Here is a 19109-nt window from a genome sequence, read left to right as displayed (position 1 = left end):
ATAATATTTAACATCAGCTGTTGCAGCTCATGATGCCCATGTGGGAATAGCCAGAGTGGAGGAACAGATCAGTCTAATGAGAAAGGCTTTCAGTCTAATATTAGCCACTGTGCTAACTCTGTCACTAACACTCAATATGTTAATAGATGTCCTCAGCCTGTAACTGCTTGAAAACTGGTAGAAAAACTGACAGAGAAAAAAAAAAAAAAAACAAATCACAAGTAAACTTTGTTAATTCACTTGAAATAACTTGAATGAAATAACTTGAGTTGAAAAATAAAACATCCCCTGTTCCATTTTTAACATTCGATTTGACTTAAATTAGTACACAAAACAGAATATAGAATATAAAAAAACTTTAACAAAACATTACCTCAGATTTGACTGTGCCAAAATGATGAGGGAGGGGCAACAAAGAAAGTAGGATATTAATGGAGGATCTTCGCAATTCTGTTGGATTTACATAGCTTTTGAATTTTGAGAGCTCTCTGCCAAAAAATAAAAAGATATTAGTATTTTTGAACTACAGTACATTAGCTACTGCCAAATACATATAATGCCAATTTTTCCAAATCCTAGCATTGTGTATATGTGTATTGTGTATTTCTAAGTTAAACTGTTACTGAATTAAACTAGAAGTTGATCGATTTCTTTATCTAAAATGTAAGGCCTACTCTACAAAGGTAAGACCTCTGTGTTGGAGTTGTTCTCACCCTTCTAGACCAGGCCAAAAACAATTCAACAAGCCCACAGACAAATCAGAACTGAAGGAGTTCAGGGATGAGGTGCGTTTGGACACACTACACTCATTAAATGTGGCCTGAGTTCTCTTGGACTATGAAGACGACTAGACAGGATACATTAGGAAACTGGGGAGGAAGCACCAACAGACCAGGCCAAATCAGACAGTTGATATAACAGCAGAGAATGATAGCTTACCTGTCAGGCAAAATGGTTTCAAGAGCTGAAATAAAGTAAGGAACCACAACATCAATCCCTTTCAAGTCACAGCAGAACAAAGGAGGAGAGTTTAGAATAACGCTGGCCAAGACAGGATGGCACACATAATCATTTATCTGCAAACCTTGAATTAAAAGCATGTAAAATCTAGGAAAGCAAGAAAAAAATTTTAAACAAACTGCTAATCAAAAGTTTTCATAATTATTATTTGCTACATAGTTATCTGAAAGTCTATTTCCACTCTTCACTATTTTTACCCTTTAAAGAAAGGGCATTATTGGAATTACTGGAATTTACTAGAATTTTACCCTTTAAAAGGTATTACTGGAATTGCTGGAATTTTACCCTTTAAAGGGTATTACTGGAATTAAAACAATTCTGAATTATATACACTAAGACCCAAATCATCTTTCTTAATGAAGAAAAAAAACCATTCATGTCTATTGCACCTTCTCAAAGTTTAAGTCTTGCAACTCAAAGTTCTAGGGGCCTGCAAATAAGGCAACCAGAACAAAACAAAACAATAGGCTGCAGTACTTTTCAATAAACTGGGGGAATTGCTGAGTTAAATTCCATAACAGAAAAATGTTGCAACATTTAGTAATTCCTAGGGAAAAAAAGTATGTTTTCATTTTTGTCCCTTCCCCATTATTTTTGGGGGGACAATGAAAGAAAGAAACCTGCATTTGATCTTCTGTATTCATCATGAAGGTCACCTGAATAAGATTCCTTTTAGGAATATGCCTGAATATACCTTAGTTTTTAACTCCACCCCCAAACTCTAATCAACTTACTAAGCATTCAATCTCCCATTACTCAAGAGCAACTACACTGTTATACTCTTCTACTGTGAGGCGAGTTTCTCTTCTCTGCAAAACTCTTCAGAAACAACTTCATCACTTACTGGTTATTGCTTAACCCATTTCAATCTCTCTCCCTAGAACTCAACTAAAACCATACTAGCAAATAACCAATGGGCTCTCGATTGCCAAATCCAAGAGACATGATTAATTCTTAACTCACTCTGCCTTTTGAAAGCATTCAACCCTTTGACTACTCCCTTGTCTCCTTGTGCTTCCCTGATTTCTATGACCATTTTCTTTCACAGGTCCTCTTACTCTACCTGCCTCTTAATGATGGTGTTCCTCAGTCTGACAACCTTAGTTCTGGAAGCTCTCTCTTTTACTAACCTGATTTTAAACACTTCTTAAGTCACTAAATATAATCAAATCATTCTAACCCACACCTCTCAACTGAACTCCAGATCTGTTAGCCAAAAGCTTACTGGGTATCTGGATGTCTACTGATTACTATGGTACTTCTGTGCACAATATCTGGCACAAAGTAGGACTTAATAAATATTTGTTGACAAATATCCCATAGGCACTTCAAATTCAATTGATTCAAAACTAAACTGATCACTTGCCCTCTCATGAATCTATTGTTTTAGTTTGTCCTACTACCACCCATTCACTCTTATGGCTCAGTCAGAAAGTTCATGGTGATAGCGTTCTCCCCTACTACTAGAGTACCATTTAGGATATCTTCCCAGCCCAGAGTTCCTGAGAAACGTGCCCCCACAACAAGGGGGTGAGCTCCAACACCCTTATGTGACCTACTTACACAACTGTAGCTGACTAGACCAGAGACAGGCAGATTAATTAGATCCTCCTTCCCAGGAGTCTATAATTAAAATTCAGAGACACTAATTGGCCCTGATGGTCACCTAGACCAAGGTCACGAAAACTGGGTACTTTTTATTTATTTATTTATTTTTGAGACAGAGTCTCACTCTGTCGCCCAGGATGGAGCGCAGTGGCACAATCTTGGCTCACTGCAACCTCTGCCTCCTGGGTTCAAGCGATTCTTCTGCCTCAGTTTCCTGAGTAGCTGGGACTACAGGGGAGTGCCACCATGCCCGGCTAATGAAAACTGGGAACTCAGTGGCACACTACAATATGAGAAAATGATCTGCAGAGATGAGAAGAATGAAGCAGTTCTGGGAGACCAGGAAGACAGAGAGAGAGGAATAAAGTTGTTTCGGTCCTTGAGTATCTGCTCTTCATGAGGTCATACTGCATTTTCTGACCTTAGAATTTAATAAATATAACTAGCTTCTCACAACTTACTCTCCTTTTACTTAAGTCAGATTGAGAAGGTTTCTGTTGCTTAAAGCCAAGTGCCTATAGTTAAGATAACCCTGCCTAGTTGCCTGTATATACCATTCTTTTTCATATTCATAAAATTCTGTACTTAGTTCCCTCTGATAGGGTCAGTTTAATTCTATCTCCTGAGAACCTAACAAGTATGCAGATATCTAAATACTCTGTTGATATTAACCTCACTTCTGCACCTGTGTGAATGATCAGTAAAGGAAGGCAAAACAGCGTCAAGATGAACGGGAGGCCATTATGAGTTAGTTTAGGAGAAAAGTGACAAAGTCTAAAGTATAATGGTGGATAGAGTGAAAAGAGCAATCAGAAAGAGGGTTAAGGAGTAGAAAGGCAGGAGTTGGCTGATCAACTAAAGATACAGAAGAGGAGGATTCTAAAATGATTCTTCGTTTCTGCCCTAAGCAACTGAATGGATGGCAGAGGCATTAACAAAGATGGCTGAAGCCACAGATTTGGAGAAGATGACCCTAACCAACTTCCTAACACAGTCTAAACACTAACCATCCTTTAAAAGTCCAGCATAATCATTCAATCCTCCATAACTCTTTCCTGAATCCCCTGGAGTAAATAAATGTGCACTGCTTCTTCCCCTGAATGCCCATACCACATTATCTGTACCTCTCCCATCAACATCCTATTCCTGTTGATCATTGTCACGTGTACACATGGCTTTGTCTGTGGCTCTGCCCAGAAAATAAGCTCCTTGGAAGCAGGATTTACAGCTGACTTATTTCTGGACTGCCTACATGTGAATACTGTGCTAAAAATTTGTTAACAAATTATGTGGTCCTTCAAAATCTCTCCATATTAAAAAGATTCAAATAAGATGACATAAATAGCACTTCTAAAACAAAAAGGGTCTTAAGGGTCTTTACCAAATCAGACGAGACAGGTAAAATGAAAGATTTCAGGCAAATGTCGATCACTTACAGACATCTGTAGGTATTTCTGACCAACATTCACTCATCGGTTCAGTCGGCCAAGCAACGCTACAATGGCTTCACTACCAAAACTATATAAATGAAAAAACAAACAAAAATTCCAAGACCTGGATAAATAAGCTGGCAGAATCTCTTCTCCAGTCTTCTTGCTACAAAAAATCCTACACAGTGTCCCACAAGCCTCAGCTCTTCCTGCTTCATAGTTATCAGGAAATTCACTTGCATCAAACATAGGATTGGAAACCATGGTGTCTGTGGACATTTGTGACCCTTTCCGTCGAAACTCCATGCTAGCTTGTGTTGTAATGGCTGGGGAGAGAAAAGGAAGGTTTTATTATATTTGCAATATGCCAAGTAGGCTCATGGGACCCTGGACACAAAGATCAAATGTTGGTGTCATTAAATAGCTACTTGAATCCAATAAGTGCTTTTGTTTAGCAACTATGTCTTAATGTTTTTAAAAAGGGCTCTCTGAAATCTTCTTTGAAAATAGGTTACAATTAATTTACAGTGGCATTGTCAGTTTAACAGATTGTACAAGAAGCATTTTTCAACTGAATTTTTGATCAGCAGAGTACATTTGTATATATCTGTATCCACATACAGATATATAATACAGAATTTGGCTTTTCTATTATTTCTTTTCTGTTTTTTCTTCCCCCTACACAATGATGCTTAAACGTTAAGAAAAATAGCTACTGCAATTTACACATTACCCTAGATGGACATCCTAATTAAATGGGCAACCCTATACCAGTCTGTATACTTTAGGGAGAGGGCAAAGTAAGGATGAGAAGTGGGCAGGGAGAAAAAGAGAGCATTCCCACAACCCACCCAACTCCAAAACACACACCAAAGAATCGCTCAACCAAGCAAAATGAGAATGAATTTTAACAACCACAGACAGCAGCTAACTTGAGGCTGATAAATCAGAAAATTGGATTGATAAAAAAGATTATCATGGTCATTCGTTATCACTGAAACAGAAGCCCTTTGAAAGTTGCTTTTATTTTTAACAAAAGATTTCACAGTGTATTGAAAATCACTCTGAAATCTTTTATTACTCTACATGAAATGCTTAAATTATTTTATAATAGATTTAATAGAATGCAGAGTCAAGCATAAATCTTTATGCAACTTCCCATGAGCCATTTTTAGTCCTGAATAAGCTATCCAGCAATAATACATTTGAAAAACACTACATGCAGAATGCATACAAATCAAACACTAAATCTGTATAAAAATAAGCTTAAAGCTTTAAAAAAAAAAAAAAAAAAAAAAGCCAAAACACAGTTAGTGCAAAGTCCTGGAATTCATGACATGACCAGACTAGTATACAGAAATAATGGGACTGATTCAGGCAGATTAATTTGCTTTTGCCAACAATCTTCCCCATTCAAAACACAGAAAAGTATTTTTCTTCCCAAGTGCAAGAACTACAAGAGACAATGACAATCAAATTTTTAATGGAATTATGAAAAAAATAAAAACATGACTGCAATTAAGGAGAAGCTTCTGGTTCCTACTTACAAGATTTATAAGAAAGAAGAATTTGGATAAAAGATGCTGCAAGATAATAGAAATAAATGGAAACAAATCAAAGGACAGTAGTAATTATAAAATACTTTAAAGATGGTGAAATTTTACAATAAATTAAGAAGCTTTTTAGCTTTTTAAAAGTTAAATTAAAAGCTTTACGATACCACAAGCTAGTTCAAAAACACAGGAAATTGTGCATTCAGGTCCAAAATTATGATTTTTGTATCATGCAAAACAATGAACGAAGAAAATTACACAACTACAAAGAATTGAGGTTTTGAAGTGCCCATAACGTGCATTAAAATTTTAGTTCATTAACCCTTCCCAGCTCAATGTTACTTTTACAAAGCACAGTGTACTGTCATGTAAATCTAAAGCTAACCAGTTCAAAGAAGCAAACACTTTAAGTTAGAGGTGAACTGCATGGCAGAATTCCTTGATGGCAGCCAGTACTTAAAAACAGTTAATATACCCAAGCCTCCCACCAGACTTGAGACCTCAAGATTGGCACCTAGCATTCTAACCCCTTTAACTATTTAGATACCTCATATCTCCTGGGTAATGTAACAGCCTTTATCATCTCTGAACACAATGAGGAGAAAAAGAGCTTCTATCCTCTCCCCAGCAAGGAAAAATTTTAAAGTAAGATGTTGTTCATATATGATTTGAAGTCTGGTTTTTATCTTCTGGTGCAAGAGGGTGAGCAAAGCTGTTACAAACTCCCTGGAGAGCAAAAAGATCTATAAGTTCCCTTTAAGCAAGCCCACCAACCAAGTAGCAGGTTGAGCCATTCTAGATTCATGGATTTCAGTGTCAACAGTTCTATACCCAAAAGTTACATTGTAAGAATTACATCTTAACAAAAATAAAAAAGAAAAACAGGACTGATTCATTCTAGAAAATGCAAATTAATAAATATAAACATGGTACAGAAAACTCAAAATATAAGGTACACGAACATAAAGACAAGCATAACCCAAAAGTCTTTTAAAAGTTTTCACTTATTGTAAGTAAGCACATTTACCTATCCCAGAAGCACTACTTTCAAACTGTGAATAAAATTATAGTATGAAAATGGCAGAATATAAAGTGTCTGAATTTGAACAAAATAAAGCAAGCAAAGATATCCCTAAACTCAAACATGGCATTCTCAAATTATATTCCTAGAAATCTTTATATTCACAATTTTTCTAAATTAAAGATTTGTAATAACATTCTAAATAATTACATGTGTATAATGTTTACAGACATAGACCCTGGTTCTGAGATGATAATAATAATAGCTAAGAATTATAATAACAGCTAAGAAACCATTTCTAAGAGAAAGCAGAGACCCTTCTGGCCATTGTATTAGTTTTATCCTTGGAATTAACAGTTTCCCTAGAGATACATCAACTAATGTAAGTAGATGTCTTTTTGTCTTATTTCCAACCCCAGCAGAAGAGTGCTTTCTTACCAAACAACCAATACACTCATTAATGCATATATCACAGTACCTTGCCCATAGTAATAGCAGCTCAATAAATGTCAGCCATTGTCATTTTTTAGCTAAGACATATTATAAATATTCAAAACACTGCACTACCCCACCCATCCATCCTGCACCCTATGCCAAATATAATGGTTAAGATGACAAAAAAAAAAAACACCAGCTCTTATTTAGACAGTTTCCTTTTTATAATAAAATCTAAATGAAGATATCAGGGTTGAGTTATTAATTCTCCACCAATCAATCTTATTAAGTTAAAGAGCAAGTAGTATTTTTGAAAGTGTGCCCTTGAAATAAAGTTCTCTAGACTACAAATCTGAGAGGTTACAGTATAGTGTGAAGCAAAAATTTTCTGATGTTTACATGTACTAATGAGTGAATGGCTGTCAAAATTGAAGAAAACACTTCCTGCAATGTAAATTTCCAGTTCAAATTTTTAATTCTTTATATAAATTGTATTATCCTGGCTGACATGAAGGGAACTTCCAGGTCACCTACTGAAAGAAATCTGATTCAACAAAATGTGGCTAACCTTAAGTATGTCTAAGAAAACCAGACAAAAGGCCAAACCTCATAGAACATACATAAAAAGAACAGGGAGGAAATCTTCTAAAGTTCTGTTACTTCAGCTGGAAGGGGTTAAGCACAAGACATCGCTTGATCAGAAACAGAGAGCTTTTTAAGATACATATTAATCTTGCAGGTAGGAAAGACTAAAAAGAAAAAGAAAAAGGAAAAGGAAAAAAGTGGTAACATATTTCTTGAGTAATATTTACCAGTCATGCTGCTGTCTCTGTTTATCCCATTATGAAGTTTACAGTGAACAAATGCTGCATCAAATAACCACGATCCAAAGAGATTCAAGATGCTGTTAACCTTTGGTCTCCGAGGGGCAGGCAGTGGCCGGGGTTCTGAACTAGTCTGATTTGGACTTGACAGAGGAGAGGTGGAAGACGTCTGGTGCTGAACTTTAGAGGCATGAGCAGTACTAACCTATTAGACGAACACAGGAACACACCCATACCAATGAAAAGTTTGAGAAAACAGTAAGACTTTATAAAAAGAATGGCAGATTAAAAAGCCAACCTTATATAGCTTAACAATGGTGATATAAACTCTTACTGTGCTTGTCTTCATGGTGGCCTTATTCACAGTAACAGCCCGGTGCCTCCGGTTATGTGGTGGGGTGGTATTGACAGCAGCACTTTGAGGCATACTTAATCTATTCACGGGTGTTGGGGGAGCACTGTCTGATCGGGGTCTAGAAATACCTTAAAAAAAAAAAGGCAAATGAAATTATTCTTCATAGGTCAAAATATGTGATCAGAAAATTTTTCCCAGCAACCTAGTGAAGGCTTGGGACACATAGACTATAGCAGAGATTGCTAGTTGCCTCTCAGTATCTATTCACTGTTTCTTCCTGAGTAACAGAACACAAACTTTAGCTGGACATGGCTACCCAGAAAAAAAATGACTCAATTTTCAAGCTCCCTTTGCACCTAGATGTGGCCATATTTTGACCATAAAGAAGTTGGTGACTGTTGGGTAGGTCTTCTAAGAGATCCTCTTAAAGGACCAATTATATGCAGACTCTCCTTCCTAATTCCTGGACAGGATGTTTGGAACTCACTCAACCATCACGGCCCATGAGGCACTGTGCAAAGAATGGAGAGGGCCTTGGATCCCTGCTGGTGATGGAACCATTATACTGGCCCTGTACAGCCTAGCCCTAGATTTAACATATGTGAAAATAAGCTATCTTGTTTGTATTAGGATTTTTGGTTGTTAAGTGGCAGCCAAACTTAATCGGAGCTAACATATTAACTGTACGTTAATAAGCACACATAAATATTTTAGAAAATGACAGATATTATAAATCACTGCCTTTCAACAGGTTAAAAATTTGACTTTTCATATATCTAAAATAAATGTGAAAAACAGCTTAAAAGAATGGCTCACTAAAGGTATAATTTTGCTTTTTAGAGATATACACGAGAATGGTCCCAAATGCATTTTCATCTGCATTTTCTTGGATAGCTAGTATGCACGAACACTCTTTTCTTTTGCAATCATTTACTCTTATCCTTTGTCCATTTATCTACTAGCCTAATTCTTGTTCTTAGCACCTTGTTTGATGTATCAGGTGGGTGCAAAAGTAATTGCAGTTTTGGCCACATTAAATGGCAAAAACTGCAATTACTTTTGCACCAACCTAAATATTTACATAACAACGATAACCCTCTGGCTATTTTATTTGTTGCAAATAATTTTTCTTCGCTTGTTATCTGTCATCAAATCTGTTCATCTTTTCCTTTGGATGTTTTCTAATAACTCCTAGGGTTAGCCTCTAGAGTTATCTAAATGAAGCTCTTCATACATCTAGCAACATACACAAAATTCACCTAAGAATGCATCCACCAGGCAGCTGATTCCACGCATGGCACGAAAAAATATTTGAGGCAGATGTTTAAGGCAGGGATACTGATTCAATTCTTGCGGCATTCCGCTCACATTCAAGAACTGTTCCTGAAATTTGGGAGTAGAGCTTATAATAGCTGGGTTACTCAAATCCACAGGATTACTATTAAAAGAGAGAAAAGAATTAATCACAAATTTAGAAATTTCTATAGCAATAAAATACATGTAATCTAATTTAAGAACAGGACTGTTTGTGCCTATTTCTTTGATTCAGAGAAGAGACTGATTTGTATTTAATGGGTTAGTGATTCAAATATCATCACTTCTTTACAGAAGATCTGCAGAGTGGTTACATGAACATTGCCTATTCAGAGCATGAGAATCAAAGTAAGACTAGAAAAAGTTTTAATTTTTTAAGAGTATACATAGACACTTTTTCTAATATGTTTAGAATTAAGCAATAGAAGATGGACATGGTGGCACGTGCCTATGGTCCCAGCTACTTGGAAGGCTGAGGCAGATCACTTGAGCCCAGGATTTCAAGGCCGAGGCTGCAGTGAGCTATGATCATGCCAATGCACTCCAGCCTGAGCAACACAGCAACACGCCATCTCAGGAAAAAAAAAAAAAAAAAAAGAAAGAAAGAAAGAAAAAAAAAATTAAGCAATGGAATGGTAAAGCTATGTCAACAAGAACTCCAAGGAGAAAATTTTACTTTAATATTAACATTTCCAATTAAAAAAAAAAACCTATATTTGAAAATCAGGATTAGTGTTATAGTTTTATGCTGTGTTCATGTGTATGTACTAAAGCCATACATTTCAAAACAATGTATTTGTGTTTAATTACATTTTATGTACAGTTTGAAATATTTCCATTAAAAACAGATTACAATTTTTCACTCAAATGGTTTGCTTAGCATTCCATTAAGAAGCCTCTCCAATTCAAAGTAATACTGATAATCTAAAGCCGGTGAACAGAATTTCCACTACCTACAAGGCAAAAGAACTAGCTGAGAAATAGGAATCAGTGATCTATACATGCTCTGCCTTTGAAAACCTCTTTTTCCACCCACCAAAAGAATTTCAACTAACTGTAATTGGGGAAAGGGGAATGTGTATGCATATAAGAAAAATGGGCTTCCAAGCATACTGTTTCCACAGAACTGTACTAGTCCATCAAGTAAGACAGAGGAGGGGAGATTCATCTCTACCAGCAGTGCCTGCTGGGGGCTGTAGTTCAACTATTCAGAAATTAGAAGAACAAGGAGTAAAGCTGAAATGGAACTACACCTAAGTCCAGCAGAGCTTGGTTAAATTCGTGTCTACGATACATCAAAAACTGGAGAGAGAAAGGTTCATACCAGTTTCTCCAAAGGTAAACCAGGAATGATTTTATTAGCACCCAAATATTTAGAGAACAGATTCAAGAAAGTAAGTAAAACTTGAAATGAGAATGGGTAACAAAGGATACGAAAAAGTAAAAGAAACTGCATTCCAGCAGTTCCAAATGCCCTGTGTACCTGATGCATTTGGGGAACCTGTTAAAAATCCAGATTTCACCTAAATGTACTGAAACAATCTCCAGATGGGGCCTAAAGGGCAGGTGGGCATACACAAGTCCAAAGACAAGCATTTGAGAACACTATGGGCAACAAAAATGAAAAATATTTTTTTGTTTTCCTGGAAAAAGATAAATCACTAACGTACAACACAAAATACTGATGCCTATCTCCCCATCATATACAACCTTCATCCTAGGAAATTTGCCAACAATCACAAATAATCACAATCATAAATAATCCTCACGACCTGCCACTCACAGCTTATTTAAGAAAGGAGGTAAAATTGTCCTAAAGGAGGTATCCAGATGTCTGTCATAGACCTAATTAATGAAGATAATTTGATCCAATCTTCCTTTTGGAGAAACTAAGCAAAAGGAAAGCCCCCATGAACTGAAAGGACAAGCACTGAAGTCAAGCAGTATCGCAGCTATTTACACGACTGGGCAGTTATCAAGAGACTGCATGTCCCCCTCTCAAAGGCAGGAGGGAACAGGAACTCAGGAGGAAGCCTGCTGGAGAAAGCGAACAATGCGCATGCACAAGAGAATCAAAAGAGCAAAGAGAAGCAAATGACAGTGATTTGTCCCGAGGCTGCCTTGATTCCTCCCCAACATGAGAAAGGGTTGCTCACTGCTTCATAGAGCCTGGTAAGACTGCTCTGTTTTCACATAATCTCTTTTTCTCACCTGCATTTGCTTAAGTAGGCTCCTATTTTTGCCACTGAAAATAACTCTAACTATTAAAGCACCACAGTCAGCTCAAGAAGAATATCTAAGAACTACCTCTAAAAAAGACTCTAGAACTAGAGTTTTGCTGTTCATTTATTTCAAACTTTTAAGGAACATAAAACTTTGACACAACAGACCATAAAAAAGGATAGGAAGTTTTCCTATCCAATTCATCAAAAGATAGAACTACAGACAATTCAGAAAAACACTAAAAGAAAGCATTCCATAACCAAGCAAAACTTTTCTTTCAGGAATGATAGATGGTTCAACATTGGGAAATTAATTAGTATTTCACATCAACAGATGAAAGAAGAAAAACCACTTAATTGTTTAAATGGATCCAAAAATACTATTTGAAACAATTCAGTACTACTCCTGACTTTATTTATATTTTAATTTTATTTATTTATTTTTTGAGACAGTCTTGCTCTGTTGCCCAGGCTACAGTGCAGTGTGTATGATCTTGGCTCACTGCAAATCTGCCTCCCAGGTTCAAGCAATTCTTGTTCCTCAGCCTCCTGAGTAGCTAGGATTACAGGTGCACCACTATACTTGACTAATTTGTTTTTTGCTTTTTTTTTTTTTTTTTTTGGAGATGGAGTCTCGCTCTGTCGCCCGGGCTGGAGTGCAACCTCTGCTTCCCGGTTCAAGTGATTCTCCTGCCTCAGCCTCCCAAGTAGCAGGGATTACAGGCATGCGCCACCACACCCAGCTAATTTTTGTATTTTTAGTAGAGATAGGGTTTCACCAAGTTGGCCAGGCTGGTCTCGAACTCCTGACCTCAAGGGATCCGCCCACCTCGGCCTCCCAAAGTGCTGGTATTACAGGCGTGAGCAACCATGCCCAGCCCGTTTTTTGTATTTTTAGTAGAGATGGGTTTCACCATGTTGCCCAGGCTGGTCTCGAACTCCTAAGCTTGCCACCTGCATTGGCCTCCGAAAGGGCTATTATTACAGGCGTGAGTCACCGTGCCCAGCCTTTATTTTCAAAAATTGTTAATTGCCTCCCAGCACTTTGGGAGGCCGAGGTAGACGGATCACGAGCTCAGGAGATTGAGACCATCCTGGCTAACACAGTGAAACCCCGTCTCTACTAAAAAATACAAAAAATTAGCTGAGCATGGTGGCAGGCGCCTGTAGTCCCAGCTACTCAGGAGGCTGAAGCAGGAGAATGGCGTGTATCCGGGAGGCGCAGCTTGCAGTGAGCAGAGATCGCACCACTGCACTCCAGCCTGGGCAACAAAGCGAGACTCTATCTCAAAAAAAAAAAATTAAAAAATAAATAAATAAAATTTTTGATTGTTTAGGAAAGCAGGAGCATAAAAAAGAACATCTAGCATCGACAACCAACATCCTACTCAAAATTCCATATATTAGAGGCATTCTAAGAAAATCAGAACCAAAAAAGGTGCCAAAACAGTATCACTTTAATTCAACAGTGTTCTAGAAGTTCTGATGGATGCAGTAAAATAATATACAGAAATAACTGTAATAATAGCAACTTTCAAGGACCTACCATGCACTAGGCATCATACCGTTTTACATGCTTTTTCTTCTTCAATTCTTATAACAAGATGGTACAATCATTATTCCCATTATGTAGATTAAAAAGAAACAGAGGCACAGGGAGAATAAATTGTTCAAGTTCACAAAGAAAAAACTAGCAGAATTTGAACTCAAGTCCAAGTCTTACTGCATCCAAAGTATTTTTAATTAGTCACCAAAACAAGTATGAATTATCAGAAAAGAGACACTTCTTATTTGCAGGTATGTGTCCATATCTCAGAAGAATCAGTGAAATACTCAGAGCTCTTTTAAATGCCATATATAATATACAAAATAACATGAAGTAAAAAATGTTCTTTACAGCAGTAATAACCATCTAGAAGACAGAATAGCAGAAAAGAGTTAGCTTTTCACAGCATCAGCAACAAATACCTAGAAATAATGGTAAAGAAAATATTAAAAATATTTGTGAAGAAAACTGTAAAACATTTCAATAAGATATGCAAAATTCTGAAAAAAGAAAAAGACATGCTTTTAGAAAGGCGGACTCAATATCAGATATCAGCGTTTCCTAAATATAAATACAGGCTTAATACCAGTCTCATCTTTGGCAGAGTCTGGCTAGCTGTTCACAACTTTCTTTTATTCTCTGTTCTCTTGCAATTAAGTGTGATGTGTGTCTGAGTTCTGGCTAATGGAATATGAGTAACAGTGATTTATATTACTTCAAGGCCTGACACATAAAACCCTCCCACAAAATTTTCCTTGCTCTCTGTTCCCCATCTGCTAGCCAGATACGAAACTCCTGCTTATAACACTGAGATCCTAATGGAGTCATCTGTTGAAGATGAAAGAGCCTCTGCCAGCTGGGTCCCCGAACGACTATGTGAACAGAGCCAGTCCTGATTCCAGACTTTATAAAAGATTTTCAGGTTCACTTGCTAAAGCAGAACATATTCCTTACCCTAATTAATACACAATCCAAACCCCAGAAGATTTCATTGAGGTTTTTCCTTCTGTTTGCTTATGTTTTGTAACTTGAAAAATTGGTTCTAAAATTGATCTGAAATGTTAAACAGGCAAGAAGAAATAAATACTCTAAGAGAAGGAAAAAGAGAAAAAGACATTAAACCTACTAAATATCAATAATATTATAAAGTTAAAATAATTAAGAGTGTGACTCTGACATAAAAATAAATGAAGAAATTAATGAAGTAATATGTGAACTAAAGATGAATTCCAGGCCGGGCACGGTGGCTCGATGCCTGCAATCCTAGCACTCTGGAAGGCTGAAGTGGGTGGACTGCTTAAGTCCAGGAGTTTGAGACCAGACTGGGCAACGTAGGAAGACCCTATCTCTGCAAATTACGTGTGTGCATGCGTGTGTGTGTGTGTGTGTATATATATATAAAGACAGATCCTGAGGTATATAAAAGAACTTACTATTACAAAGGAAACAACATTGGAAGAAATCATAGGTGACTATCTGATCAAAGAACACAAAAGAAATAGAAAATGATCACAGAAAGACATTTAAAAACTAAGATCAGTGACAGAAAAACACAAACTAGAACTACAAAATGGGAAGAAATGATACAAAATGATTAACATACCTAACTTATAAAAAGGTCATAAAGAGTAATTCAGAATCACTGATACACAAATAGAAAAATTAGGCTAGTCAAACCAGAAAGAGAAGAGATGCAAGGAAAAACTTTAAGAATCAGTTTACAACAGAATAAATGTCCCACAGAGCACACAGATGTGGCTGGAAGAGGGACAAGTAAAAAGTAATGAAGCTGAACTGAAAAGAATTACTATATAAAAGACAGGGACAGCAGGATGTAGCAGTATACTCCTCTGCAAAATTTTAGGGTGTATCTCCCACTGAAACTTTAAACAGGCGCTTGGAGGAGGGCTCTGAGAGGCAGACTGACCAGTCAGTGCTGGACACAGAGAGGAGCAAAGCAACTTCCAGTCCCCAAAGAATGTGACAAAATCCCAAGAGAAAGATCATCAGCCAGGCTGCAGCAACAGGCAAGAGAACAAGTGCAGCATCTACCACAGGGAACACGTTCCTAGAGAGTGTAAACCAAGAGCGGCTGAGGACAGCCTAACCCTGCTGGGACAGGGAGAGCAGGAGGCACAGGATAGAAACGTGCTTGTTGTCCAACAGGGTTCCATTTGATGAATGGTGCTTAGCGTCCACATTCTGAATTCAAACAAGAGACTTACAGCATGGTTCCTGCCCTAAGACACTTTGATGAATGGTGCTTAGCGTCCACATTCTGAATTCAGACAAGAGACTTACAGTATGGTTCCTGCCCTAAGACACTTACTGGGTAAATAGCACATGAAATAATAAAATAACAATACCTTAGCATGTGTAAAAAGCGAAACCATGTCTGTGCAACACACTCATTATCCATTTCTGGAGGTATCAGACTGGCATCTTCATCGGGAACTTTAAATGGAGGAAATGAAGGCCCATATGTAAAGCGTAGCAATCTAGAAAATAAATGCACACCACTGAGTCCATTTCTTAACAGATTGAAAAATACACTCAAGCACAGAAACATGAAAGAAAATAGATGAAACGTGTGTACCTCACATAAGTGAACAAGACATATGGAAACTCTCATTCATAAAACAGACAAACTGAAAGAGGATTTCTAGTTTTTTATGTTTGGGATGATGAATATGCTAATTACTCTGATCAATCACTATACATTTTTAATACATACATCAAAACATCACTATGTAATCAAAAAATATGTACAACTATTATGTGTTCATTTAAAAAAAAATTTCACATTGAAAACAAACTGGAGACTTCCAAGATGATTTCTAATGGAAAGAAGCTGGGAAGAAGAGAGTATATGCTGGTGTATATATTTTATATGTAATACACATGTGTTATTATTAGCATCTTCTTTACAAGATACACGAGTTTTTGGGTAAAATAAACAAGTATACCAAAAAAAGAATGTTTTAAATTATTTAAGCTATTTAAAGTATTTATAGACAATAAATTTAATAATTTAAGATACTAATTTATAGAAAATTATTTAAGATACTTAAATTAATTATAAAATAATTATTATTAAAATACTGCTACTTCCTGCTGTCCTTGTCTTTTATATAGTAATTCTTTTCAGTTCAGCTTCATCACTTTTTACTTGTCCCTCTTCCAGCCCCATTCATGTGCTCTGTGGGACATTTATTCTGTTGTAAACTGATTCTTAAAGTTTTTCCTTGCATCTCTTCTCTTTCTGGTTTGACTAGCCTAATTCTTCTATTTGTGTATCAGTGATTCTGAATTATTATTTATGTCCTTTTTATAAGTTAGGTATGTTAATCATTTTGTATCATTTCTTCCCATTTTGTAGTTCTAGTTTTTTTTCAGCTGTCAGTGATCTTAGTTTTTAACTGTCTTTCTGTGACATACATTTATATATATGTTTCACATGTATACATTACATATTACTTATAAATCATAGCTATTTATATACAATTATACTTATATAATTATATAATCATACAATATTTAAATTTTTTAAAACATTCATCTCACTGCAAATTTCTGCAATATAACTAAGTTATAATAGTTTTACATGAAGTTTAGAATTTCTGATATACCATAAAAATAACTCAACCACTCAATTACTTAATAGTAATATTCTAAATGTATTAAAACTATTCAAAGCCCTTTAACTCAATTATTCTCTATCTAAAGATAATATAATCAGAATACATATAAAGACTATGTATAAAGCATTCATATCACCAATATTTTTTAAATAAAATAATGGGAATAACATAAATATCAAAACAGCAGGGGAAGATGGCAGGATTGCTTGAGGTCAGGAGTTTGAGTCTGCAAAGAGCCATGACTGCACCACTGCACTCCACCCTGGGCAACAGAGCAAGACCATATTTCAAAAAAAAAGAAAAGAAAAGAAAACAACAACGCTGGCACAGTGGCTCATGCCTGCAATCCCAGCACTCTGGGAGGCCAAGTCTAGTGGATCACTTGAGTCCAGGGGCTTGAGGCCTGCTTGACCAATATGCAAAACCTCATCTTTACAAAAAATACAAAAATTATCTGGGCATGGTGGCATGCACCTGTAGCTCCCAGCTGCCCCGGGAGGCTGAGGTGAGAGGATAGCTTGAGCCTGGGGAGGTTGAGGCTGCTATGAGTCCTGATCACACCACTGCACTCCAGCCTGGGCAACAGAGCAAGACCTTGCCTCAAAAAAAAAAAAAAAAAAAAACAATAACAAGGCAATTATTAAATGAATTATATTCCAATTACATAATGGAAAACTACAAAACCATTAAAAATATGATCTCAACAGCTATTTAATGAGAAAAAGTATGTGTAACTAAAAGTGACAAGAATCAGACATCAAATGAAACAAGCAGACAATATTATATAGAATAATTTCAAACTGGTATTTTTAAGAAGGGAACTAAATGGAAAAAATACATTAAAACGTTAACATGGGTTGGCTCTAAATGATAGGTATTTGTCCCTACATTTTCCAAATTTTCTATTATAAGCATGTAATGTTATCACAATCAAGATAAAAGCATTACTTAAAAACAGATTCATAATTTTTTTAAAGCAATTGTCCTGCCTCAGCCTCCCAAAGTGCTGGGATTACAGATGTGAGCCACCACTCATGGCTAGATTCATAATATTGATGTTGTCTGTGATATATGAGAATCAACAAAATATTCCAAAGTTTCATTTTTTAGTTTAAATAATAACAAAGATCTAAACATTTTATTAACTCAGAAAAAGAGAAGTCTACCTTCTGATACATAATACTACCTACAAAGTTTTTGTTCCTGTCACCCCTTCTCTTTGCCCCCAGTCAAACTTGAATGAGATCAAGACTCTAGATCTAACTACCAGTTTACAGGAAATACAGCGGGGCAGAGGAATATGTTAAATTAACAATGTGGACGTAATTGGAAAAATCCAGAATGTGAAACACTCTGTAAGACAACCCAGTTTCTTCAACAAAAAAAATTGCAAAGAAAAATAAAGCAGAAACCTAGGCCTGGTGTGGTGGCTCAGGCCTGTAATACCAGCACTTTGGGAGGCCAAGGCAAGAGGACTGCTTGAGCCCAGGAGTTCAAGGCCAGCCTGGACAACATGGAGGAACCCCATTGTGATCAGAAATATAAAAATTAGCCAAGCATGGTGGTGCACGCCTGCAGTCCCAGCTACTCAGGTGGCTGAAGCAGGAGGATCACTTGAGCCTAGGAGATTAAGGCTGCAGTAAGCTGTGATTGCACCATTGCATTCCAGCCTGGGTGACAGAGTAAGAAACTGTCAAAAAAAGAGAAAGAAAGACAGCAGAAACCTATACAGTTGTCCTTCAGTATTATGGGGGATTGATGCAGGACACCCCTCAGATGCCAAAATCCATGGATGCTCAAGTCCCCTTACATAAAATAATTTAGTATTTGCATATAACCTACACACATCTTCTTATATACTTTAAATCATCTCAAGATTACTTATAATACCTAATACAATGCATACACATCCCTTCATTCGCACAGATTCAATGCAGTACTCAGTAGAAGGCAAATTCAATTTTTACTCTTTGGAATTCTGTGAAATTTTTTGCCAAATATTTTTGATTTCTGATTGGCTGTGTCCATGGATACAGAACCCACAGAGGACCAACTGCACCTGAAAATTTGAACACCGATTGGCTAACTGATATTAAAGAATTGTCAACTTTTTTAGGTGTGATAAAGGTATTATATTTTT

At 36.5% G+C, this 19109-nt stretch overlaps 1 protein-coding gene across 10 annotated transcripts in view; it reads right to left on the bottom strand.

Annotated features, from left to right (window-relative positions):
* RALGAPB (Ral GTPase activating protein non-catalytic beta subunit) overlaps positions 1-19109 on the bottom strand; it is a 108680-nt gene that overhangs the window by 51087 nt on the left and 38484 nt on the right. For 6 of the 10 annotated variants that reach the window (XM_009216130.2, XM_009216131.2, XM_031656754.1 and 3 more), the window contains exons 6-13: positions 15695-15826; positions 9506-9684; positions 8226-8374; positions 7880-8096; positions 5606-5641; positions 4183-4384; positions 940-1107; positions 374-488 (exon numbers count right to left, since the gene is read on the bottom strand). In XM_009216130.2, the coding sequence (XP_009214394.2) occupies positions 374-488; positions 940-1107; positions 4183-4384; positions 5606-5641; positions 7880-8096; positions 8226-8374; positions 9506-9684; positions 15695-15826 (1198 nt within the window). The remainder of the gene's footprint in view (positions 1-373; positions 489-939; positions 1108-4182; positions 4385-5605; positions 5642-7879; positions 8097-8225; positions 8375-9505; positions 9685-15694; positions 15827-19109) is intronic. The other 4 variants (XM_009216134.2, XM_009216135.2, XM_003904751.3 and 1 more) reach the window with 1 other exon arrangement.

This window comes from Papio anubis, chromosome 16 (genome assembly GCF_008728515.1).
Source record: "Papio anubis isolate 15944 chromosome 16, Panubis1.0, whole genome shotgun sequence".
Classification (NCBI taxonomy): domain Eukaryota; kingdom Metazoa; phylum Chordata; class Mammalia; order Primates; family Cercopithecidae; genus Papio; species Papio anubis.
Note: the sequence above shows the minus strand (reverse complement) of the source record. Positions and strands in the feature narration are given on the sequence as shown.